Raw genomic sequence first — 24,335 nt, 5'->3', positions numbered from 1 at the left:
GAGCGCGCAGAGTTCCTGAGCAACCCACATAAACAGGAGTCGGGCAAGGGGGAAAGAGCTTCCAGGTTACGGGGTGTGACTGCCAGGCGGGTTTGAGCCCCGGCGGCTCTCATTTTGGAAATGACGCACGAATCGCACCTCGAAAGCTCCGCCCCCTATTTTTATTTTTTTTAAAAAAACCTGATTTATTTATTTATTTATTAACGCGGAGCTTTAACGTTTCTTTCGTTTCCCTGGGTGCTGAACCCTTCCTCTCCTTCCTCTTTCGTCGCCCAGCCCGTCGCTCACGGTCCTTCGCCGACTTGACTGGCTATCTCCGCTGTCGGTCTTGAGCAGCGGGCAAGCCGATTAGCCCATTCCTTTCCTTTCGCCGCGGCGGTTGGTTGAGAGAAGCAACCTACCTCCCGCCCACCCCGCCTCGCGCCTCTCTTTTTACCAGAGACAGAGACGATTGGCTCGCGGGCACCCTCTCCTCCTTCCTACGGGACGGAAACGGCGTAGTCCCGCCTCCAACCGCCTCGCCTCGTTTCGTTTCCCCTCTCGCTCGTTCCCCCCCCCTCACTTTTAAGGTCCGTCTCGCGCGGCACTGTGGGCCCCGCGGAGTCGGGATGAGCCGCGCTGCTTCCCCATGGAGACCAAGCGGGCCGAGATTCCCAGCGGCGTCCTGGACGACCTGTGCAGGTATTGACGCCTCCGCCCTCACAAGCGGGGAGGCGGCCGGCTGTGGGGAAGGGCCGGAGCGAGACCTCCCGGGGGTCAGCAGCGCCCGAAGCCCTTTCCTCCTCCTCTGGGAGCTGGCGGAGAGGCGGGCGCCCCTCAGGCGGGACCCGAGAGAGACACCGCGTCGCCTTCCCTCAGTTAAAAGTCCCGCCAGGCTTAGAATCCCGCGGCTCAGAATTGCCCAGAAATTGGTGGTGCCGGTTAATTAGCTATAAGCCAAAGTGGCGGGGAGGGAGAGGGAGTCGTTGGTTGTACAGGCGGCTTTAAAGTGCGCGCGCTCTTACGACGCGTGTCTGTGTGCGAGACTATATATATATATATAGTCTATATATATATATATATATATACACACACACACACACACTTACATACACACACGCAAGGCACAGATATATATATTGAACGTCGCACTGAATATATGCACAAGTACACACACACAAGTATATATTGAATGTAACACTGTAATGATGCATATTTTTGTGGATTAGGGTTAAGGAAATGTGTCGCCCACAGCAGTTAATTGATTGATTGACTGACTGACTGACTGATTGATTTTCAATACCGCCCTTCACCTGAAGATCACATACGCAAAAAAACATTCCCAAGTTTTAAAATGGAAAGTTCATGCCGCTATGAAGTTATGGAATGAAAATTAGGTAGTCATTTTGCAGCACAAGTCAGTATAGCTACTGTTTTTGAAGTAACATCCACAATGTGTTTTGACAATAGGTAGTTTTGTAAATACTGTAGTTTTGTTAGACTTTTGGTGTTATTGTATTATACACATAGCATGTGCGGCTTGATGGAACTATTATACCTCAGCAACTATAACTTTCAGTTTAGCCTACTCCCACCCTGTACGTCTTTTACAGTGTACTGTACAGTCATACCTCTGGTTGCGTTTGCATCATATTGTGGATTTTCGGGTTGCAAACGCAGAGGTGCTCTATTGCACTTTGTGCACACGCAGTAGCAGCGCTCTACTTACAGACTTTTCAGGGTGCGAATGGCACCCCGAAACAGATCACGTTCGTAAGTAGAAAACAGCTCCCAAAAAGTCCTTTCTCTTTGCTTGGTTTAAGTTGTAGGAAGAAATACACATAACATTAACCAATAAGTTTAAAATATGTATTTGCATCCCCAAAGTGTTTTTGTTAAAACACTAAAACCTGATTTAAAAATACCAACCCAGCAGCTTTTCTGGGAAAATATGCACTCACCTGAGGCCACAGCTTTTATTTGATAATAAAACTAGAATTATGTATCTCAGAAAGAGCATCTCTTCATCCACCTAGTATGTATGTAAGCTTCAAACATTAAATGCTCTCTGCTTCAGCTACCTATAACACACAAAGTAAGAACCATAATGGCCAGAAGCAAGGCTTTTACACAAGTAATGCACGCCTGTTGAACTCAGATGCCTATACAGTGGTACCTCAGGTTACAAACGCTTCAGGTAATAGATTCCGCTAACCCAAAAATAGTACCTCGGGTTAAGAACTTTGCTTCAGGATGAGAACAGAAATCGTGCTCTGGTGGTGTGGCGGCAGCAGGAGGCCCCATTAGTTAAAGTGGTGCTTCAGGTTAAGAATGGACCTCCAGAACGAATTAAGTACTTAACCCAAGGTACCACTGTACTAGCTTTTAGGAGTGTTTGCAAGGCACATCTTTTTCATTTTGCCTTAGTTCATTAGCTTTTGTTGCTAGATTTATCTTAGTCTTGCATTGCATTTTTATCTGTTATTAGCAGTCATTGTAATACACTTTAAGTTATGAAAAGGCAGTATACAGGTGTATTAAGTAAAATAAAAAATAAGTATCAAATATTACAAACATCCTGACAATTCCTGCATTTTTATAACCCCCTCAAAGCTTTCAAGTGAAGTTCATGAAAGCATTTGAAGGCCCTATGTAAACCATAGTATTTACTCATCTGCATGAAGCTTAAGGATTCTAATCTCATGGTGGCTGATGGGAGTTTGTCACTAAAATGTCCCAGATCTTGAATACATGTCTTGAAACCTATGTGTGACTTCTTTTTAAATATGTGTGGTCCTTTTCAAATAAACCTTTTTGACTTTGTGCTTGCTGTGTTTGTAATTTAGGAGCTCTTTGTGCTTCAGGTGTGTCAGTAGCTAGTACATAAAATTATTTTCCCCCTCCCAACAGTCGATTTATTCTGCACATTCCCAGCGAGGAACGGGACAATGCCATCCGAGTGTGTTTTCAGATTGAGCTTGCCCATTGGTTTTACTTGGATTTCTACATGCAGAACACACCAGGATTACCTCAGTGTGGGATAAGAGATTTTGCTAAAGCTGATATCCTTTCTGTATTACTGTGTCTTTTTGTAGTCTTGTGGACTATGTGTGGTGAAACTGTGTTCATGAGTGCCATCCAGGAAGCTGCCTCATACTGAGAACAGACTATTATTCTTATTTGCCCATTTAGCTCACTGTTGTCTACACTGACTGGCAGCTGCTCTCCAGAGTTTCAGATAAAAGTATTTCTCAGCCCTACCTAGAGATGTCAGGTGCCCTGGCAATTTACCCGTGTCATGAGACACTTGAGAGTAACCTCTTTTGAAATCATTCTGATTAGGTTTTAAGGCAAGGGATCTCCAGAACTGGAATTTATGAAGTTCTTCACAGTAAGCACCGCTGCACGTATTTATGTGTGCTTTCTGTTACTTTTTTATTAAAAATGTGCTTGTTACACAATTTCAATGTGTTTGGGGGTGGGAATGGCACAGAATTTCACTCATGGTTAATGTAGAGTGGGCTATCCTTTCTACAGAAATGAATGGGGAAATTGGTTTGTGCAGGAGGGCCCTTTGTTGGAATGCATGCACAGCTCTGGACTGGAGGCATTACAAGTAGATTCTGTTGATTTTTGTGGTTCCTGTTGCTATGTAATGAATGCATGTAAAACTGGAAAATGCCAATCATCAGCTCATGCTTTTTCTGGGGTGGGGGTAGCATGCATTCTAAAATTACTTTAAGCTGTTGTTTCTCACCTGCCTGACCACAGCCGATTATTAGGCTTCTTACTGCTGCATGCCAGTCTCTTAGGCAGAGACTTTTAAAAAGAAGTGCTATGATTTATATACTACTTTTAGACTGCAAATTTCACAGAGTGGTTGAAGCTATAACATTAAAACCCATTTATAGGACAGGCTAAGTGTGCTTCTGGGGTGTACGGTACTCTCAGCAGCGCCCGATTTGAGGAACGCAGTTGCCTTGCAGGGAAATATGATAGAGCAGAACCCTCCCAACCCACAGAGACAATCCAGACGGAATATTCCTCTGCCCATCTACTTGCATAGGTCATCAAGAAGGGAAACAAGGCAGTTTTCTGACCCAAAAGCTGACTGAGATTACCGTATTTTTCGCTCTATAAGACGCACCAGAACACAAGACGCACCTAGTTTTTGGAGGAGGAAAACAAGAAAAAAAATATTCTGAATCTCAGAAGCCAGAACAGCAAGAGGGATCGCTACACAGTGAAAGCAGCAATCCCTCTTGCTGTTCTGGCTTCTGGGATAGCTGCGCAGCCTGCATTTGCTCCGTAAGACGCACACACATTTCCCCTTACTTTTTAGGAGGGAAAAAGTGAGTCTTATAGAGCAAAAAATACGGTAAGAGAGTGGTGTTGGACTGTTTGGCCACTGCGATAACAGAATGGTAGACTAGATGGGCTTTTTGCCTGACAGGATTCAGTGATTTCTCGAACTGGGCCTCACGACTGCCCCTTCAGGGCATCAGGAACACATCCTACCCTAAAGGACACTGGCCAGCTTGTACTGCTAGCTCTGTGATCTGTAAATTTAGCCATGTCATGTTTCTGACCCTTTCCCCTTTCACAGCTTAGGCTGTGTAGTTTTAAAGACTAGTGCCCTGATTGCCAGTTTACACATATATAGCTCTAAGGTGGTGGGGTGGTGAAATACGTGTTTCAAATAGGTGTTTCAAACTATGAAAGCATCCCTATCCAATTTAAAGTGCCTCAGGATTCTTCACAGGCAACAAGGCAAGTGACTTAACATATCAGGTTTCTCCCCCAATTATTCCCATGACAGTTCTTAAGAAAAACCAACCCACTGGTGTTAAAGCTCGGTGGTGTGAAGGTTCCCTCATTAATGTCAGTGATTATGATTTGCTGGAGACAAAGAAAGAAAGGAAACATGATTTGAGGAATGAAAACGTGTGTCCTAGTGCAGTGAATTTCCTTGACTTTCTATACTTTTCAGTCATTGCCCTTTTTTACTGCCTCAAGGTGAAGATGTGCAGAGGGTTTTAGATGAATGGAAAGAGTACAAAATGGGAGTGCCAACCTATGGTGCCATTATTCTCGATGAGAGCCTTGAAAATGTAAGTGTGAAGCTGATCTGAAGGATTTCTTTTTATGTCTTGGAAAATGGAATTAATATTGATTTAGATTTTAACATTAAAATCATTAAGTGTGACTATTTCAAAACCTCCTAAACAATACCTTTTTATGTAAACACTAGTTTTATAATTGAATAATATATATCGTTTGAGAGTCTTTCCCTCACTGGAAGAGAAGAATGTGTGCTGGATTTTCTTCCTTCTCAATCATTTATTTTGGTGTATCGTTCTTGTAAATATGAAACTTTCCCAATCCCACTGGTGCTTAACACAATTTGATGCCCTCCAACTACTACTTCTCTTCTTCTAAGTGCTTAATTATGTCTTGAATTGACTGCTTAAATTTTGCAGGTGCTGCTGGTCCAGGGTTATTTAGCAAAGTCTGGCTGGGGATTTCCAAAAGGGAAAGTGAATAAAGAGGAAGCTCCACACGACTGTGCTGCTAGAGAGGTGACTGAGTTGCTTTTATGCTCAAAACGATGTCTCTGACATGTTCCCATGGGCCTCAAGTACATGTACCATATTAGTGTTTTTCTATCAGGTGGTGATTTTTCTGTCCCCTGATATATGGCAAACGTGGATATAACTTTTTACGTTGTTCTTGCTGCCATTCCTATGCGTTCATTGACATTCAGTCCAATAATATTGTACACAGTTATGTAAGAATTACTTTAAAGAAGAGGTACTAATGCTGTTTATATATTGGACATACATTGTGCCAAGTGGCATAAGATAGGGAAACTGGTTGTTGTAGGGCAAGGCTTGCTGTATGGACAGCCTCCTTGATTGCTTTTCCTGCTATGTAACCAATTTCCCTTTCTCAACATAAAATATAAACTTTTTGTCCTTTTCTGGTGAAAGACAAAGTAAACATACAGGATCGTGATGCATGTCATCTTGAGTAACTTCCCCCCTAATGGGTTTTTGAGTTGCTTTCTGTCATTTTTTTAAAAAATGGCTCTTCACATTTTTAGTACTGCAAGTGAGAGACAACAGGGAATTCTATAATCCCCTACCTGGGTAAATATTCTCTGGAATTAATATGAAGCATGAAAAATATTTTAAATTCATAGATGACATTATCTGTGTTAAGATTTTCTATATAGCCAATGTAATAAATAGGTTATAGTAATTCTCTTGAATAAAATTGGATGACGTTATAGGTAACTCACAGCTTTTGTGCTTTTAACATGTGTAATTTCAACTTTTCTGACCCAGCTAGTGCCGTATGAGTCTTACCCCCTACCTCACCTCACCCTAAGCAAGGCAGAGCGCTTTAAAGATTTCACAGGATACTCCAAAAGCCTGAAAACAAGGCAGAGAGCTTAGAAGCTCTTTTGTGCAGGGTTTTCCCAGTGAGCATGAAGAGTATGACCTAGAAGATATTCAGTGCTTTCCTGTACACTTCAAGAGAAGGTGGCTGTGAACAAACTGTCTTTCAAGGATGCTTGTTTGCTAGCATTGATTTCATAGAGGAACCCCTGATGAGTTTCTAAGGATGTACAGAATTCCCAGAAACAGTTTAAAAACTGCTGAAGGGGATAGCATTAATAATAGTGGATGATTCAGAGAAAAGGATTTCCAGCTACTGGGGGCATTAACTTTCACTAAATTGTGTCTTGTATTGAGAAAATGCTTTGAGATGCATGCATATAAAGCAGTATAGAAATATCTGTAATAAATAGTTTGCTAAAAGGATCCACCTACTCTTTTCATTTTGGGCTCTTTGGCATATTTATAAGATGTGTAATTGCCCCATTATAAAGTTTTTTAATTGTCAAAACTTGCTGTAGAAATTGTTGAATATTTTTGGATAGCTTTGCAGTGTATGTTTGATTTTTAAGAGAATCTCATCTTTTTTTAAAGCTGTAGTGAAGAGCCTGTATTTTCACTCACATATAGTTCCCCAAGTGAAAAGTATTAGTCAACTTTTTCATTACTTTGAGCTATAAAGTGAAATAACTAGTTACACAGCAGCTAAAATGCAAATGCAATGTTTTTACTCTGGCCTGTGTATTTTCAGGTATTTGAAGAAACTGGTTTTGATATAAAAGATTACATCAATAAAGATGACTATATTGAGTTGCGAATAAATGATCAGCTGGCACGCTTGTACATCATTCCAGGAATTCCAAAGGACACAAAATTTAATCCCAAAACAAGGAGAGAGATTCGGGTAAATAGACCTAAATGCGTGGTTTTTTTGTAAGGTCTGATTAGATTATTGGGTATTGAGAAAATAATGATTTATGCAGGACTAAAGCAGTGGTCAAATGTCCTGAGGAGTCCTTCTCTAGTGCACCGTTTTGGTATGCAGGACACCAGCATCATATTGTTGTCATGTTTGTTAGAGTCACATGGAAATATTCATTTTGTAACAGCTAATGCATGCTGTTTTCTCATGATATATTACTTGTATGCCCCATTTTTTACTTTCATTGCTCATCGGGCTTACTTTCATGAAGTCCAAGCCCTGGGGTTGGGGGAGCTGATTCCATAGGCACTTAGCACAGTTTGCAAACTGTAGGCAAAGAACATAGAAGAGGGTCAAGGCAACATGCATATTAGGGGTGATCTGCAGTCTAAATGATCTAGTTTGCACATAACACTAAACCACGGGCTGGCATTATGTGTGAACCAAGCCTTTCAGCTTAAGTTTTATTATCTAAGGATAAAGGTTGCCAGTTAAACAAGTTTTGTAGTTGGTTTATAAACCTTAGTTAACAATTACCATAACAGTGTTACGTGTAAATCTGGATGTCCTTAACCATGGTTAAGATGCCTTCATGGTCCAAAAACTACAGAACCCTGGGTGAAGAGTGGCAACAAAATCATGACTGCTCTTAAGGCTTAGCTGCTCTCTATTCTGTGATGTACTAAACCAAAGTTTGTCTGCCAGACACCTCAGCTTTAACCATAGCTTACTAATTATGGTTAACATTACCTACAGTTAACACTAACCATGGTTTAGTGTTATGTTTGAACCAGATCAACATCTTGGAAAAAATTGCAGCACATTGAGCGTTTTTTAGCAGTTGAGGGGGGGATATTCTGAGTTTTCTGTTTTGGGTGGGTGTGCAACATATAGTCAGTGATTTTTCTAGTGATGGCAAAGCATGCTGTTTCCTGATTAGGTGCAATGTGATTTCAGATTGTTATCCCTGTCCATTATTTATGTGTAATATAAGGAATTTTTTTTCTGTGTTTCAGAACATTGAATGGTTCTCAATTGACAAATTGCCTTGCCATAGAAATGATATGACTCCGAAGTCCAAGTTGGGTTTGGCACCTAACAAGTTTTTCATGGCCATTCCCTTCATCAGGTGTGTTCAGGACGAGAGAGAGAAAAACAGTCCTTTATATTTCACTTCTGTGTTGAGGAAATTTTTATTTTTGTATTCTAAAAGTTGCCCCAAGAAGCTGACCCAATATTACCTTCTCCACAGACCACTGAGAGACTGGCTTTCTCGACGGTATGGAGATTCTTCCGATAGTGACAATGGATTCTCGTCAACTAGTAGTAGCACACCACCTAAACCCAACATGGAAAAAATGAGGTAACAAACTAGCTCAATTTGAAATCTACCAGTAACCTTATAGCCATTATATATAATTTTTAAATAAATAAGTGATATTTCCTTGTGCAGATGAAACATTCTCTCCCTCTTGACCCCTAAATCTGTTCTGGGGTTCCCCCAACCCTCTGAAGTCAATTTGGGATTGGTGTGGGGCATGTATAGGTGAGGAGAAGGAGGAACTCCCATTGTGTGAGTGGGATTTGTTCCATTTGTGCATTATTTTTTAAAATATATAATTTTTTAAAGATTTTCCAATAGCAGCTTCATTATAACAATACCAATTTTATCCAATTAATTCAATTATTAATGCCAATTATTCAACTGTCAACTTATACAATTTAATTAAATTGGCCAACTTGCATTCTAGAGTTGATGAGTTGATTCTTCTACATTTTTTCTGCGTTCCGAAATTTTAATAATTTCCATTCAGATGTAATAATCCCCTGTATAACAGCTACAATCTTGTGATTTCTATTCGTGTTGGTATAATAGAAAATTTATAAAGTTTCAAGTGAGGAACTTTAGCTGTAATCCTTATACTTTCCTGCGTGCGACAGTTTTCTCTTTGATGTTTTCCCATCTGTATACGGTGTTGTAGCCTTCATTCCTGTTGACAGTTCCCATCATACCCCAGGAGAAGCTGTTATATCACAGTTTCCAAAAGTCACTGCATCGCTTCATCCCGTGATTTGGCTTCTAGTAAACAAGCCATCTTCACCATTTTTCCAGCCTAGGAAGAATGGTCTGAATCCAGACTGCAGATAGTTAATGTAAAAACTTCTATTCCCTCAGCTGGTAGACTCCTTTGCTCCCTACTGCTGATTTATGGCCAATTATCTCAAATACATTCCTTTGGATAATGGATGTTAGGGAGGATTTTGCTCTATGTTTCAAAGAATAGCATTTCTCTCCCCCACCCTTCCCTCTCAGTTACTTTCTCTCACACACGCAGTTCCTATTTTGTTAAATTCCATATTATATTCCAATTTCTTCCGTCCTCACTTGTGCAGATATTTTTAGTAAAACTTGCATTCCTGGGGAGGGTTGCCGTATCATAAGTGTAGAGGAAAAACTTTAAAGAAGCAAACTGTGGGCTCCCCTCCCTCCATTGTCTCTCACCAAATGAAATATTTCAGTCCAAACCTTTTACATCCTTGTAGCTGGGTTGTTTTTGCAGTTTCTTATCTCATCGTCTCTGGCACATGTCTGTAGTTTACGCCAATTAGAATCCAATTAACAGGATAACCTGTGCTTCTAGGAACGGGATGGGGGGGGTCATGGCAGCCAGAGTGCTCCATGCACCCAGTGCCTTTGCCTTCCCTCTCATTCCATGGGGAAGTGAGTGCCAGACCGCCAGGCAAACTGCAGGTGAGAGCCTGGTACCCCTTTCAACCAAAGAGATATGCAGATAATGAAATTTCCACATTGTTATTGGGAGAGAGTCCATTCCTGGCGCACTGGAAACAGGAAGCCGCCATTTGTGCAATTATTTAGCTGAATACCTCCCCAAGCATTGTCTATACCACCTAAATGGAGTGAAAAAATGATGGAATGTTCTATTAATAATGTTCTATTTTACAAAAGTGTTAACCAGTATAGATATTAGAGGAAAAAAGACTTGCAGTACAATCCCATACAATTTAGCTCAGAGTAAAACCTATTACAGTGGTACCTCCGGTTATGAACTTAATTGTTCCGAAGGTCCGTTCTTAACCTGAAACAGTTCTTAACATGAGGCACACTTTCACTAATGGGGCCTCCCGCTGCTGCCGCATGACTACTGCTCGCATCCTGGGGCAAAGTTCACAACCAGGAGCATCTTCTTCTGGGTTAGCGGAGCTTGTTACCCAAAGCGTTCATAAGGAGGACAGTATGTAACCCGAGGTTCCACTGTATATGCAAAGGGCTTATTCTCAGGGAAAGTGTATGTGGATGCTGAGAGTACATAACTATCATCATTAGCATTATCAACAGCAGTGGTATTAATACATTTGGCATCTATGTAAGTGGCACTTTAATTAGAACAGATTTGCCTGGTCCTTTCCCCGAAGGACTTGCCGTCTAAACATAAGCAGAAGGAAGAAAATGGAGGAAGGGGTAAACTGTGCCATTATTTCAATATTTCAGCCTAGTTACAGTAGGGTATCAGGACTAGGGAATTGTTCCAAAGACCCTCCAGAAAAGTTTTGAGGAAGGTTTTGAAGGGAGCAAGGGAGGCATAAGGAATAGCAAGGGCTGAGTCATTTCAGGGGACAGGAGATTTCTGGACCACTGAGCAGTGTGGATCAAGAAGAGTGAAAGGATATGTTGGGCTGTTAAGACAGAAGGACTAGGTAGTTCTATGGCTATAGGACTGCAGTCTTTACAACCTAAATTAAGATTGGTTATAGCTTGTTGCTTGGCAAGACATCAGTGAAAGTCTTTGAAAACAGCAAATTCTTGAGTTGTCGTACCAATAATTAAGGACGACTGAACAGGTGTTTGGTAAACTGTCATATGAAATGTAGCTGCCTTCAGTATTCTGAATCAAATGGCAGTCTACAAATCAAACAGAACCCACAGGCAAGTTCACCTACAGTTCATTGCAAGTGCTGAATATGTATGAATGTGTAGTAGTCTAAAATACTGCCAGGTACTGCTGTATGCTTGCATCATGGGTATTCAATAAATGCATTGAACTGCAGGAAAAAGTTATTCAGTAATGTGGCATTTTGGTTCACTGGCCCTTTCTTTCCCCCTGGGACACAAATTTAACAAACAATGTTTACATGCAGGCTTTACAGTTCCATATTGGAAAGAGACATCTGCAATAAATCTCATATTGTCTTTTCTTTAAACCACCACTTGGTTCCAGACATATGAGAATGGACACTTTTGTATGGACAGTGGAGCAATGTGTCTGCCTCTGTGATACATGTGGATGTTTCTGTGATTTGCTGATGATGTGGCAAAATAATGTAATGCACATAATGGTAAAATTTCCACAAGCCTAACTTGGTCACACCTTTGTAGAGATGAAAAGATTGTGGAATTGGCCACACATGCCCCAGGACCTGCTGGTGAAGGGCAGGTAATGAATTGAATAATATACTCTGCATCTCTCATTACTTGGTATGTACTGTAGTTGACCTCTACTGGTCCACCATGTGTGTAGAATTGCAAGCATGTAAATGATCAGTGAACCCTTAGTTGCTCCAGTGCCATTGGCATCATTTGATGAGTGCTGCTCAATGAAATTTTCCTAGTGCAGTGGTGTGTTTTTTCTGTTAATTGCTATCAAGGCAGGTGACCCCCCGCCCGGCACCGTATTGTACCTTGTCACTATAAGCATTGACAAGCAATGAATCTGAGTGGACTGAGAATCATGCATTTATCAACAGCAATCGCCGCTTTGCAGTGCCTTTGAAACAAGCAGTAATGCCCTAAAGAGGAAATCTATGGTTAATTGGCGAATATAGTCTCATGCAGGGAATACCTAAGCAGTTCGAGTTAAAGCTGTTGTGATCATAATCTGCTGTTGATCTTTTCTAAACAAGCCCCTTGCTCTCCCCTTTTTTTGATGGGATTAGATCCAAACTCCATTATAGCCAGCCAGTGGTTACAGATGGTCCTTCGGGAGAGCAGTGGACGAAACAAAGGCAGTTGCAGCAACAGAAGCCATATAACAATCATTTTGAGACATCTGATGCATTAAAACTAAAGGTGAGTTTCTTTTTAATACATTTTTGTGCTAGCTCAAATTCTGTGAAACTTGGTTTTCCGTGTACATGAAGCATTTTAACTTGAAAACTTCACAAGCTTGTGTCTTAAGGGAATAAGACTGTATATATTACGGTAATCAGAGAATTACTAAGCATATGCACAGTACTTTAATCATCTGCAATATAGTTATCAAATTTCATTCAGTTTAATATATGCATAAGCATACAGTATGCAGCCATGGATTTTTAACTTCAGTTCCTTCTTTTTCTTTGTGTGGTGGTTTGCTCAGAACCCACGTAGCAATGGTAGAAAGCAATACCAAGACACTCCCAACCAAAAGAAGAAAACTAACGGAGTGCAAAGTCAGCCAGCTAAACAGAACCAAACTTTGGTAAGTTGTTTAATGGTAAATAAGTGTAAAGAACATTGAATGGTCAGCAGTGCTGTAGAATCACAGAGGTATCAAGAAGATTTCAGTGATAGTTGGAGCTGCAGGTGCCCTCAAGTGCCCTCACGCTGAGACGGGCTGTGGACTGTCTCAGCGTGATAAAACGTTGGCTTGGACACTGTCAGCTTCTGGACTTTTGCTGCTCTTGAGACCTGTCCCAGATTTTGGCTGGGTTTAAAAAGGAAGTGGGGGAGTGTCCTCTCGTAACTTTATTTGGATTTGCCCAGAAGTAGTTGAGAAGAGTCTCTTGTGCTTCCTATTGGTAAACTGCCACTCAAAAGTAATCCTGGGGAGGATAGCAAAATTTGTAACGGATTCATGTGTGGCTCAGTTAGCTAGAAAAGAATGCAAAGTAAAGGGGTTAGAGCTTGCAGTATAAGTTGCCACAGGACATACATATGCTTTCAGATTTCTGTATGTGGTGAAAGACCATTGGGTTGTGGTAACCTTCCATGAAGTTAGTTTGGCCTGCAAAAGAGATTCTTCTTTGTAGCTTTCAATGTGTAGCAACCTAATTCTGCATTTTTTAATATATCTATGTGGTAAGAGGCATCTCTTCTGCACTCTTCATCCATTGCAAGATACATTTAAAATGAAACTCAAAACTAATACCAAACCCAAACTCATACAGTTATTTCTTAACCAGAAATGTGAAAAGAAGTTACACCCCAGGAGACTTCAAGATAATTTTGAAACAGGTAAGTATGCGTATGCTACATTCTGAAGTTAGCACTTTTGCTCGTTATTTTTCACTGAGCATTGTATCTTAAGCAACACATGACACCCTGGTTCAGATGTAACTATCTCAAGCCACATAACCATGGTATATAGGGCCAGGCACTAGCCATGAGTGCAGCTATGCTTGCTAACCAGGATACAATACATGCTGGTTTCATATCTTAGTTGGCAACTAGGGAACTTCACCCCACCAAAAACTGCATTTCCTTTGGGGTCATGTTTTAAGGGATGCTGGCTAGTAGTGGACCTAGCCAGAGTCACCCACCTTTGTAGTGGTGATCTTGAGAGTCTCTTCAGCAACCCTCTCTCACTCATACATACATACATACAGCCAGTCCTCCCTCTCTCACGCATACACCCACCCACCCATCCACAAACACTTCCCTAGTGTTAATTATTAACTGGGGGGGTAGGACACTCCTCCCCTTCATGCCATCTACACATTTTCTCCACTTCATTATGATAAATCCTAACCCTTTGTGGGAGAAGGGGGAATTCTCATGCAGCTGCCAAGGGAAGATCTAACCCTTCCCATGTACTGCAATTCCAGTGAACCCCCGCACCACAAATGTGGCAATTAGTTTTTTTATTTAGTTAAAAGCCTCCCATTGTTCCTGTCACACTGAAGCCCTACACCGCAAACTGCAGAAGAAATAGTACCTCCTGATCCTTTGTAGGTACTGGGCCTTTTGGTCCTATAAAACTACTGAAGTAAAAACCACTTGTCTTAATTCATAGCTTGGATTTGGGAGATGTTGGTAGTGGAGACCAATTGTATGTGAACTACTGTTGTTCAGAAAGTCACATGTTGAACCTCAACCCATGATCACATCCTGATTCAGTTTATCTGCTGTATGCAAGAGTCACTTGTGCAACCAGAGTATTCTTCAAATGTCTGTATGTTGAAGGAAGATATATATGTTACTGATTTTTTTCTACGTTTCTCTGACAGTCTTTTTGGCTAAAAGGCAGTATATAAATGCTATAAATAAATCACATCAAATGTAGATTGTTCCAAGTGTTCTTTCCTGCAAACCTGTTTTAATTTAACAGTTTTAATGAATAAGTGGCCAAATAATTTGAAACTTTCTTTAGTAATCTGAATCTACTGTTCTTTTTTAATCTGAATAGTAAGACTATTTCTGACACTGCTAAATAATTTGTTTTATCTTTTTTTAAATCCAGAAGCAGCATATGACATGTGTTGTGTCAATGAAGACCAGCTCTTAGAACATGGACAATCAGGGTCATGCAATGGCCACTGCAAATTCACTTTCTCCTCACGAGCTTTTCTGAGCTTCAAGTTTGACCATGACGCTATCATGAAAAGTTTTGACCTTTGATGGTTGTTCATTCGCACAAGTCTGCCACAGACCTGGTGCAAAGTAGCTGAGCAGGTTTCTTAAATCCAGCCTTTACCCTTTCTCAGGTTTAAAAGCAATGCAGGGACCTAGTGATGGGCTGGAAGGCTTCTCATCGCAATATGGGAGTGACACCATTGCAGTGTTGCACTTTAAATGCAGTATAGCTTTTACCTGCAGAGGGGCAAAAATGCTTTCCAGTGTTTCATTTGCTAGTTCCTAACTATGCATTAGAGGGCATTTTTTTTTGCTGTGTGTTTAGATATCAGAGAAGTATTTTATTTAGCCCTAGTGCTATACTAACCTCTTAAGTGTTTAGATTTGCTCTGATGTACAATAATTCTTTGGTTTCCAGTATGTCACAACAGGGTGGCAACTGGCCTGAAACTTCTGAGGACACACCTGTTTTGTATTCTGGATATAGTTAGACCTTTTATGACTTTGTATGCTAAAAGGCAAATTTCTCCTTTTGCTAGTTCAGGATCCTCCTCCCTCAGATCTACTGGCTTTTGAAACTAGTTTCTTCTGTTTGATTCTCTTTTGCACTGCACCAGGTTTTTTTTAAAGGCATGTTTTACAATGGTAATGGTATAATGAAAAGCTGAATTCTGCTCAGAGATTGTCTCCCCCCTCCTCTCCAGTTCCAGTAGGATTGGGTGGTGGTGTTCAGATATGGTAAACCTGGTTTTCTTGGTCTGATTTTGCTGTTTCTGCCATTTTGGAATAACAGCAACTGGTTTGAATATGCAGCATGTTAAAATGTGGATTTAGGGGGGGGATAATTTTACTGTATAGAATGTAAACTAGCCTTTTTAAAGTACTGCAAGGAGAGAATTCAAAGCATGTTCAGGACAGCACATGATATTCAGCCTGAGTTTTGTTATGTCATTGTACTGTTCTATTATGTTACATTTTGACCAATATCTTTCTGCTTCAACATTGAGTTTGGTGTCAACACAATAGTTGCAACAGTTTTAACATTTTAACAATTTTAACAAGAATGCAGCAAGGAGTGCAAGAGAAAGGCATTTAAGTTTTTATTTTAACAAAATGTACAGATTGCTTAATCTAAAAAAAATCTTGAATTGTTTAGAAAACGACGTCCTATGATTGTTCTGAAGGCATGACTGTGAACATAACTTACCTGCAGAGCTGCTGCTGAATTTTTCTCTCTTTCTCTCCATATCCTGCCTTTACCTTGGCACTGTAGAACAGCTTGTAATAAGTGTTTGAGATTTCAAAAACCAAACTTCCAGCCTACCTGGGTTAAAGTTTGGGAACTGAGTAAACCATTTATAATTTTGCATAGTGCCTCTTCTCTTGCAAAATCTCCCTTGCTCTGAAGGATTGTCAAGGAAAGTATAAACTTTGTGAGTCTCCATTTTGCCTGGGAAAGAAACTCAAATTAACTTCCAAGTAAATCAGGTTTTATTTACAGGCCATTTTAAATATTGTTGAGTGACAGATTTGCTGAGTAGTTACATGCCTGCCAGCCACATAATTTATTCAAATCAGCAAATTCACTGGATCTGTTAAGACAGTTGAAAGGTTGGTGATGAACGAAGATACTACTTTCCCCCGTCCACCTCTATTTAGAGGGGGAAATTTTGGTCAGTATTTAGTGCAGTTTGACTTTTTATAGCAATAAAAGTGCCTAACTTGCTAACTTCTCGTTCATGGCAAATTGCATTTTCAGACTGCTTGTGCCAATCTTCTTCTGATATGTAGCTTGATTTCCCAGGAATATTACTCTTTATGCTGCTTCCTTTTTGGTACACCATGGAACTCTGGCACAGTTATGTGAATTTCAGATATGAAATGAATTCCTTCCTGACAAACACTTAAATCACTGTAGTAGCAGTGAGACAAAACATCTAAAGTGAAACAGCTTTGTGTTCAGAGTGTGCAAGTTCTGCCCTAATGTCTGGATAGACAAAGTGTAGCTCCCATTTTGCAATTCTTTAGCAAAGACAGTGTCAGGCTTCTTGATGGATAACTTCCCAGAAGCTATAAAAGACTAACTTGGGTTTGTTAAATCTAGCCTTAAAATGGGTTGCAAGTAAACATGGTAAATATGCAATAATTTTCACTTTTACAAGGTACCATGTTTCATAAAGTTGTGTTCCTTAATTTTATTATCATGTATTAAGAGTGTCTGAAAATAACTGTTTTATGGATTCCTGGGTGTCCTGCACTGTGAACATTTCAGGTTGTTTACTTTTAATTTGTTTGTATGGTATGAGATTTTTTGTTTTGCTTGCAAAGTGTTTAAATGAATCTTTTTATATGCGTGTATTCCAAAGTCCGAGCATATGGTTTACATAGATTTCTGTAAAACAATGAAGAAAAGGCAATTTGGGAATTGTGAATTTTTGTTTCTCTGTGGGCATTTTAAAAGATGGGGGAATGAATGGATATGTGAATTGATTTGAGATAATCTTTACAGAAAGATCAAACTGCTTGAATGTTGACTGCTGGTCTGGTGTGCTTGAGGAGGGGCAACAAACTCCTCTCTGTGCTGCACCTAATTGTATTACTTGTCTGATCCTTTGAGGTCAAATTATTTCTGCTACAAAAGCAAAGGATGCTCAGCAGACAAAAGACTTTAAACAGGATCCTTGGGGTTGCATACTGAGCTTTTGGACAATGGTTTTGTATAAATGTATGTGTGTCTGTGAGTTGCTTAGTGAAGCTTTGATTTATAGCTACTCTGTCTTGTTTTGTTTTTGGTGGCTCATGAAGTCTGTGGTTTCCGCTAGACTTGTGTGCTATTGAAAGCTTTGTATTCAGTACCTGAGCTTGAGAAAGCAGAATTGAGGAGAAAGGAGCAGGTTTAACATTTAGCTGCACTTCACTTTTCCAAGGGTAGCCTTTAGGCTCAAATATTTGTGTGCTAAGGTTAGCAGTTTGCTTTGCAGAATTGTAGTACTAAATACTGGTATACAGCTGTGGCAAAAATCCCTCTTGATTTTAGTTGAATTTTGGGGCTGTTTTGTATGGTTGGTTGCATGCAGGAAAAGCACAGCAGAATTTTACAGAGTGGCCCATGGCTCATGTCAAGCTTTTGATGTACAACCACATACTAGTGCTGGAGATTTATGAAAGGGTCCTTAGAGCAGCTTCTGACATGAAGCTTGGTGCTGCTGTTGCTTCTCCCTGTTCCTTCCATTTCTGTCCCATCTGAAACGGAACTGTGAGTTGCAAATGCTCTGAGTCTGGCAGCTTGTGAGTTTTTCTTAGCCGGTCATGCAGAGGTTATGCATGTTCCTCCGCAGTAGTTCTTAATTGTGAAACGTGCAATTCAGATGTTCTTGCTCACAGTTCCTTACACTAGAGTGCTTACATGTGACAATAATTTACTGTGCACTGTGAAGGCATCCTTACAGGAAAGTTAGCTATTACTGAAATCTTGGTATACTCTTTAAACATATGTAGCTATATCTTTTTCAACAAGGGAAAGATAAATAGGCTTAAAACCTTACTTTTTGCAGTAAGCACTGACTGATGCAATATGGCTTGTATGCATATATATTCAGCATGCATTTATGGTTGCTTTTATTTTTGATAAGAACAATGGAAAAAATAAACTCTTTAATTTGTTATTGTCAGGATCATGAAAATCCTAATGTCCTGCCTGGTTTTGAACTCTTCAACCAGTTTTTAAAATAAATATTTAATCTTTTTTGACAATGATCCAAGGAGCCACATGGCCCATTCTGTGCATTTGTGTATTTTAGTAGGCTTGGAACTGATTTCTCCCCTTCCACTCCCCTTTTTTTCCGTTTAAGCAGTAGCATTTTATGGTATGTAACAAATAACTGCTTTTAAAATGGGAGAAGTGAAAAACAATCTTGTTGCGCTCTACAAAAGCAGTTCTTTGGATTCTTACTGCTGTGGTTTAAATAACATAATGAAACCTGTAACTGTGGTATAAACTATTAGAACTGTGCTTGGAAATGATGTGCAGGTTGCTGTTTGAAATGAGTTGAATGGACCAATGTTATTAAAAAGTGACATTTAATTTGTGTCATTAATGAAGCATTGATCACATCAAGAAAGGAATGTACATTTTACAATATATTTCTACAACTACAAATATTTTATATAAAGGATCAATGATGCTACCTTTCATAATAGCTGTAGCCACAGCATTCAACCACAGGCTTGTTTTTCCCAAAACTGGTTTATTCTTTCAAGCTGAACAATTTTAATGAAACTAAATGTTCTCTGAAATAAATTTTCCTTTAACAGACTGAAAATGTGTGTTTAAACAGTAGGACTGTTCATTGCTATGTTTTGTGAAAAATGGCATTGCTACAGAAGGGTGTGCTTTTGATAGGAGAAGGTGTGCATTCGGCAATCATCTAATCTGACAACTTGTGTTATTTCAAAATACTTTAATGTACAGTGATTTGCAGCCTAGCTTTAAAGAAGAGAGAGTAACAAGTTGTTCTTCATGAGAGGCGGAGAGCAGTGGGATAGGTATGTATTGCTTTATTTGTTATAGGCTAGGTATAGGTTACTTTTTCACTAAGTTAACATGGTTTGAGATTGGTCTATTAAAAAAAGTACACTGTAAGGTGCTAAGTAAGCTAATGTGTTTATTTTTATGTTCACTGAGCAATTTGATTTTACTTATCACTGCTTTTATATTATAAAAATGCTTACTAGTAAGTTTTGGACTTCTGGATAACTTGTAAACTTGAAATGTGATTATTGTTCTGAACTGCAAAATACAGCTGGGTCATGCCTACAATACTGATGTATAAAACATTGCAACTGGTGTTGTTGCCCCTAGGTATCAGTGTGTGAATTGTCAAGAGAAAGCATTTTTCTGAAAATTTGTGGAATTGCACTTGGAGCCCACAAAACAGAGCATAAAAGAATTGTCATGTGAGTTGTGAACATTCATCCATTTGCCATTAAAACAGTTAATTTTCATGTTTTCATATAAACAAATGGAAGCTCTTTATTGTGCAAGCAGTGAGAAGGGTTCACACAATGATATATAAAATAAGAATCAGGAAAGCATTTTCCTGTCCAGAATCAGTGAGTCTAGAACCTTTGATTAAAAAAGAGAAAAGGGCATGCCAGAAGGCGTAATGATATTTGCATTAGAAATTTATTCAGAATATAAGAACATTTGTAAAAGTATTATAAATGCCTCTGTATAAATAAATGCAGTTTGTACAAGTCTATATCAAATAAAACAAAGTAGCTATTTTACAGCAGCTAAGGAACTAAAACTGTTGGGAAATCAATTAAAATTGTAGTTTTCCATGAAAAATGCAAATATAAACAGCAAAGCAATACTGACATTTAATGCAAAATTATATGTTCTTTGTAAATAACTAACAGTACATTCAAGCTGGTGTAAAAGGTTTTTTTATACCTTCACCGGAAAATAACAGGTTTAGAACATGTTCCATGCAACATATGACAAACTCATCGACTTCTAGAAACCTGTTCTAATAATACAACTCAACGTGTCACATTTAGACGAAAAGGACTGAATAATTGACTAGATTTGTCATTAAAACAATCACTTCCATGGAATGGATAGTTCTGGAAGTTTTGTTTAGCATGACAATACACAGCACCCACAGTTGCATAACTGAATTTTTGGTATTTCGTCTTGAGTGGCAGTGACAGATTTTTGCTTTCAACCTAAACACCTTGAACTGTATACTGGCAGTAGCCCGTGTCTGCTTTTTTAAATCCTTCTAGATGACTATGTTCCCTATGATGAAGTGACTACTTGTTGAAGGAAGCATCTGATAAGATGGGAGAGCTGCTTCCCACCACAGAAACATATGAAAGTTTAAATTTAATAGACCACCCCTCCTGTGGAAGGTTCATAACATACTCACAAAAATGTTGTTCGAGAACTCAAATTGCTGTTCCACACAAGTGCTTTAAAGTAACATTCTTGCAGTAATGTACTAAAAAAATAATAGATCTGTATTTTCCTGCCAATAACCTCTAACTTAATTAATTGTTTTGGTGGTGGGTGGGACAGTTTCCCACCACTTTGCCCCAACCAAGTACAGTTGTAGCTTGGTTTTCAAACAGAATCCGTTTCAGAAGTTCGTTGAGCTTCCTGCACTCAATCGGAAGCCACATCGGATGTTCGGCTTCCAAAAAAATTCACAAACCGGAACACTCACTTCCGGGCTTGCAGCATTCAAGAACCAAGGTATGACTGTAATAAATTTTGGTAAAGCAGACAGTTCTGGTTATTGACACAGCTACACTCCCTTCCTGCAAGTGAAATTGGTGAGTACAGCACACATGCATGAATGCAGTCAATCCTGCAAGAAGGATAGATATGGTTTATCACAGCTATTGGTTAGTTAGATGTGAAAATTGTTAGCTGCCCATTTGCATCAGAAATCAAGAATTAAAACTTTTAAGATAGTGGGCAGGTATCTTACCTAATAACCGTGGCTCAAGCTCTGGGCATTTAACCAGAGTTAGTACAGCAGTCTTAGTCCAATAAACAATTGGTACGTAGCACATTGGGGACAGATGTTTTACTTTAAAGCTGGAACTTGTAAAATAGGAAAGTAGTCTTATGAAAACCTAGAACATGCCCCAATATCAGTGGGGCGACAAAGCTAAGAAAATATTAAAGGGTGGGACAGAAGGAAGTCTCAGTGCTCTCTTATATGTGCTCAAAGTCCTTGAAAAATCCATCAGGATTGATAGCAAAGAAACATCCTTCAGGACCGCAGAGGAATGTATACATTCTATAAATACCTGGTAAAGGTGCAGATGGGAAGCACTACATGTATCTTCCAGGAGGCCTTCAGGTCAGCTGAGCTGACCACCCCCCATGAACCGCATAGCTTCTTTAATCAGAAAGGCTGGTTCTGTAAGATGTTTGAGCACTGAACATAAGAAAACTGGTTAGTGGGAGAGTTTAAAAAAGGTGCCCTGTACTGTGTAGATGGTGGACAGAAAAGGTTTTGGGCTTCTTTGCAGATGATCTAAAGAAATACTTTTAAGAGTATTTCTTGATAGTCTGAAGACCTGAACTGGAATCCACCGAGATTCTATTGTTCCTGCACCATCAACTCATTTAACAGATCTGTTTCACAGAAGCTGTGGCCTGCATTGTCTTATTCAAGACAATACAGGTCACAGCTACCAACAAGCCTTGAAGATGTCACTGCTTATCCTTTAAACATGCTTTAAAGTGAAGGAGTTGCTCCTAGGCCAGAAGGTCCAGTTTGGGTAGCAGTGGCCATAGCTGGAAGGTCTTTCCCCCTAGAGTTGGACAACCAAGGCCTCCTTGTGTTATACCTTGTCCTCTCCAAATCTTAATTTAGAATGGCATTAATTCATTTGGAGAAACATTAACATAGTCTGCTTGTAAACTGAATTTTGCTTAAGAAAGCCAATTAGGATGAAGGGCAAAAGATGACCAAAATTGTCCCCCTACTATACAGCTTGCCAAATGGATAGATGTGCTATACCGGAAAACAACAATGCAGCAGAAAGACAGATAACAAATCAGGTACAAATGAGAGTTAAACATGCATTACTTAACATTAATTTTAACATATTTGCCCTCTTCCTGAATGCTAAACCTTAAAAATACAGACAAAACACCCTGTAGAGCAGTAGCGGCCAAAATTGACCCTCCAGCTGTTTTGGGACTACAATTCCCATCATCCCTGGCCACTGGTCCTGTTAGCTAGGGATGATGGGAGCTGTAGTCCAAAAACAGCTGGAGGGCCAAGTTTGGCCACCACTGCTGTAGAGGCATCTGAACATTTCACCTCCGTAGTTTGAACAGGTAAAATACCACAACACAGAAGAGAGACTGCAGCAGAAATCCCAAAACCTGTCCAGAAAAGCACAAATGATCAGCTACAGTGAAATTATGTGGAAGAACTTGGGACTGTTGGCTGCTTAGAGAATCAGTTCGGGGGACGGACGGACATATAAAAGAGCAAGGCACCATAGAGTTGCTTGTGCCACGACTGAGACACTCCTCATTCCCAGAATGTTTGCCTAGACCCCCTCTTCCTGCCACCAATTAGTTATTGCTGCGTTTATGTTTTGAGAAGAACAGAGGCTAGAATATTAAAGATAGTTTTAAAGGTTATACAAAGAACTGACTAAGGCAACCTGCTGCACTCCCACTGATAACGATGGGTTTTACAGGGCCGAACTAGCATCATCATAACACATTTGCAAGTGACTTCATCCAGCTTTTCAGGGAGCACCACCCTACATTCATTTGATTAGGCACATTCCTTACAACCTAAACCATGTTCAGCCTCGGAACTTGATGATTTGATTATTCTGACACTGTACAGCAACTGCATCTACTTCCATTGGGGGGGGGGGGTGTACAATTTTGTACCACCTCTACCTGGATCGGAAAAACAGTTGGATTGCCTGCTTTGATTCTGCTGGTATGTCTAGAAGAGAGATTGAAACGGCATAGCACCCTCCTGATAGATGGAGGGTGTCAGGCACTGGGTCAGCATATTCAAAGCTCCTTTGAATTGCCTCTTTTGAAATACTACTCCCCTTTTAAAATCTCACTTGGCAGCACTAGCTACAATGCATGCAGAGCTTGTTGGCTCCAGTCTCCTGGAGAGGAATGAGTCACAATGCTGCTTCCTTAGATGTGTCTTGCAGAACTATGGTAATGTTTGCTTGGGCTTAATCTGTGGCCAGAGGCCACCTACAAATAAATGTCTGGCTCCCCCCTTAGTTAAGTGTCTGAGCATTTTTCTGGAGAGAAGGAGCTAGAGGGGAAGGGATAGAGAATTGCTACCCATTCAAATGAAAGCTGCCTGTCCCATGGCCTTTAAACATTCCCTCAAAAAATGCAGGGGACTCAAAACGAACGTTCTTGATGCACAAGAACAGTAGAGTGTTTGTGGCCGTAATAATTTGGAGGAAGAAAAAAAGGAAATTTTGTGAATAAAAAAATTACATAGAACCTTGATAAACAGATACATTAACCATCAGGCACTGTCTGATATGCAGAGCCATCCAAAGCCTCACTTAAAATTTTGGCTCCTCCGGATGGCTATATATTGCCAAAGTCCTAACTCCTCTTTTTGAGGCACTGACCTCCCACCTTTCCCAGATCCGCCTGTGTGTTCACCACCTAAATGAGTCTTTCCAGGAGACAAATATGCAATGCACATGGATTCTTTTCAAAATTAAAAATAAAATAAAAATCTTCCCCTCTACTTAAAGTGACGTTTCATTGGTATGGGGCCTCGAGTTCTCCTCTTCTAGCAAGGCAATTCTTTGTTTGAGCATTCTCACTTGGGTCTCGTGCCTTTCAACCATCGCCATCATTTGGGATTCCAGTTTCTTCAGCTTGTTTTGATGCTTCTTCTTTGCTTTCTCATAGGCAGCCACAAGGTTA

General features: G+C 40.0%; 2 protein-coding genes across 8 annotated transcripts in view; one reads left to right on the top strand and one right to left on the bottom strand.

Annotated features, from left to right (window-relative positions):
* DCP2 (decapping mRNA 2) overlaps positions 1 to 20,842 on the top strand; it is a 27,166-nt gene extending 6,324 nt beyond the window's left edge. The window contains exons 1-12 of one of the 3 annotated variants that reach the window (XR_014556089.1): positions 443 to 681; positions 2,890 to 3,041; positions 4,963 to 5,090; positions 5,460 to 5,558; positions 7,132 to 7,284; positions 8,319 to 8,431; positions 8,555 to 8,665; positions 12,256 to 12,388; positions 12,678 to 12,779; positions 13,483 to 13,534; positions 14,760 to 19,828; positions 20,663 to 20,842. Coding sequence is in view for 2 of the 3 variants with exons in the window: in XM_083702420.1 (XP_083558546.1) it covers positions 629 to 681; positions 2,890 to 3,041; positions 4,963 to 5,090; positions 5,460 to 5,558; positions 7,132 to 7,284; positions 8,319 to 8,431; positions 8,555 to 8,665; positions 12,256 to 12,388; positions 12,678 to 12,779; positions 13,483 to 13,534; positions 14,760 to 14,917 (1,254 nt within the window). In the remaining variant the exon portion in view is untranslated. Of the gene's footprint in view, positions 1 to 442; positions 682 to 2,889; positions 3,042 to 4,962; positions 5,091 to 5,459; positions 5,559 to 7,131; positions 7,285 to 8,318; positions 8,432 to 8,554; positions 8,666 to 12,255; positions 12,389 to 12,677; positions 12,780 to 13,482; positions 13,535 to 14,759; positions 19,895 to 20,662 lie in introns of those variants that run through there. The other 2 variants (XM_083702420.1, XM_083702421.1) reach the window with 2 other exon arrangements.
* MCC (MCC regulator of WNT signaling pathway) overlaps positions 20,039 to 24,335 on the bottom strand; it is a 202,268-nt gene continuing 197,971 nt past the window's right edge. For 4 of the 5 annotated variants that reach the window (XM_083702239.1, XM_083702242.1, XM_083702240.1 and 1 more), the window contains one exon: positions 20,039 to 24,335. In XM_083702239.1, coding sequence (XP_083558365.1) covers positions 24,155 to 24,335 — 181 coding nt within the window. In that variant the 3' untranslated portion in view covers positions 20,039 to 24,154. The other variant, XR_014556073.1, reaches the window with a different exon arrangement.

This window comes from Podarcis gaigeae (assembly GCF_964106915.1).
Source record: "Podarcis gaigeae genome assembly, chromosome: 11".
In the NCBI taxonomy this organism is placed as follows: domain Eukaryota; kingdom Metazoa; phylum Chordata; class Lepidosauria; order Squamata; family Lacertidae; genus Podarcis; species Podarcis gaigeae.
The sequence above is the reverse complement of the archived record's forward strand: the minus strand, read 5'-3'. Positions and strand labels throughout refer to the sequence as shown.